Source organism: Vicia villosa, unplaced genomic scaffold (assembly GCF_029867415.1).
Source record: "Vicia villosa cultivar HV-30 ecotype Madison, WI unplaced genomic scaffold, Vvil1.0 ctg.000941F_1_1, whole genome shotgun sequence".
Classification (NCBI taxonomy): domain Eukaryota; kingdom Viridiplantae; phylum Streptophyta; class Magnoliopsida; order Fabales; family Fabaceae; genus Vicia; species Vicia villosa.
The window spans coordinates 408345-410430 of NW_026705423.1; the positions used below are offsets into that span (position 1 = coordinate 408345).

Sequence of the window (2086 nt, forward strand, 5' to 3'; positions counted from 1 at the left end):
AATTTGCTGCTTGTTTTATGAAGCATCTCCAAATTCACCCAGAAGCATTTTTGAAATTTTAAGGATGCGTCGCATATTATAAGAGTGGGATGAGAAATTGCGTTATTTATTTCTGTTTCACATTTGAATGATCAGTTACTCTCAGTCTTCATAAAATGAATGCTAAGAGATTATGGGAGTTTGCAGGATCCGAGACTGATAAGACATAGCTTTTCATGATTGAATTGTGTGAGTTGGTGGGTTTGAATCTCTTACGAAGACTATTTTATCAGCAAATTCAACTTGTGATTGTAAATCATAACAAAACCTGTATGGCAATATAATATTGCAACATAGTGGGAAAATCACAAATTATTATTTTTAACTTGCTCTTTATTTGTATCATAGATTTAATGGATATTTTATGATGATAGAGAGTTGATATATGATATTTTAGAAATGATTTTTAAGACAATTGATAGTAAATGATAACAATTGGTGCAATTTTTTTTTTTTTTTTTATATTAAAATTCAGACCCCAAATAGCACATGTCTGCGCTCACATGACAGTGGCAGAAACAGCTACCAAACCATAACTTTGTCTTATAAACAAAAAGAAAAGAAAAATGTTTTGATGACTGATAGCATTACATGGTGATACTCCTTGTAACATTATGCAACATAATTTCCTCGGTATCAATCTATAAAGCTCCATAGCAGGATTCCTCCAACAACACTTTTTGATTAAAAAAAAACATAGGATATAGACCTCATATATATTATTGGTGAATACTGAACATGTTTTGTTCTTCAGATTTACTACAAAATTCACCAATTACATTTTCATGTCTTCAATATATATATATCTATATATCTCTATAAGGTATTCACTTTGGACGGCATGCTCTTTCAATAGGCCCAACTTGCCTAGCTAGTTGAAAATAATTCTCAAGTTTCTTTCTCAAAGCTACATATTCTTTCTTCATTTGTTGATAACTCTTCCTACACCTGAATATATAACAACAACAACCATTGTTAAGAATCATATTCCATAAATAAATGACAGTGTAGGAATGAACATAGATTTAATGAAAGTTTCATTACCCTTCTGCATTTCCAGTTCTGCAATATTCTCTAATTAGAGTCGATTCTGCTTTCACCTTTTTCGCTCCAATGCTGTAAATTGTAATTTATTAAAATCATGTAAAACTAACCTGAGCTGATAATATATATAATATATACTAGTATGTAACTATGTACCTTGAGCTGCTTCCTTTGAACTGATGCATGATTGTGTCTAGTTTGTTGAAATCCAATGGATTCCTCTCCCTGCCACATGCACACAAGTGACACCAATTTAGTTTTAAATTACTCACAATTAATTATACAAATCATGATGGAGTTAATATATATAATAAACTTACAGTGTCTGTTCTAAGTTAGAGATAAGCCTAGATGAATCGCGGTAGTAAAGAGTCACAATTTCCTCAACAAAATTAGGATTAGCATCATCTTGCAGTTCTTCAAGTTGGATAAATTGTTCATCAAGAAGTCCCTGCATATTTCATGAGATAGGTTAGATAAGTAGCCATGAATATGAATGAAGAGTACTATAATGTAGTAGAATGTGTAATAACATTGTATCTATACCTGATCAAAGAGTGACTGTTTCATTGCAGCAACTTGTCTGCGAGAATTGTTTCTGTCCATGATGATATTATTAGAAGAAGAAGATGGAAGGGCACACAAGGAAGGAATAATAAAGGAAGAGAAGGAACAATGTAATAGTAGATGGAATTGAAATATAACATGATTTTGAAATGAAAGTGTGGGATGGTTTTTATAGCACCCAAAAAAGATGTCATGTCCTATCTTATCCTATGCTTATAATTATGCTACGCTATAGTGTGTATGAGAATCAAGTGATTGTGATTCAATCATGTAAAAATCACTTTTTATGAAACTTTACTTGAGAGAGTGAAACCATCATTTTTAAATTTCAACCCATGTAACTTAAAAGGAATAACCAAGTATTCCCTTTAGATATTACTACATCGGATTTTTATTATAAAGCGGATTTTTATTGTATCCCATCCTATGGTTGGAT

General features: G+C 31.4%; 1 protein-coding gene across 1 annotated transcript; it reads right to left on the reverse strand.

Moving 5' to 3' along the window:
* Positions 1-483: 483 nt before the first annotated feature.
* On the reverse strand, positions 484-1764 carry LOC131632443 (histidine-containing phosphotransfer protein 4-like). The gene is made up of 5 exons (XM_058903189.1): positions 1630-1764; positions 1404-1534; positions 1240-1308; positions 1084-1155; positions 484-987 (listed from the first exon to the last, which is right to left on the reverse strand). Exons 1-5 carry the CDS (start codon positions 1687-1689, stop codon positions 867-869), a joined length of 453 nt encoding a protein of 150 aa, XP_058759172.1. The 5' UTR covers positions 1690-1764; the 3' UTR covers positions 484-866.
* Between the last annotated feature and the right edge of the window lie 322 nt (positions 1765-2086).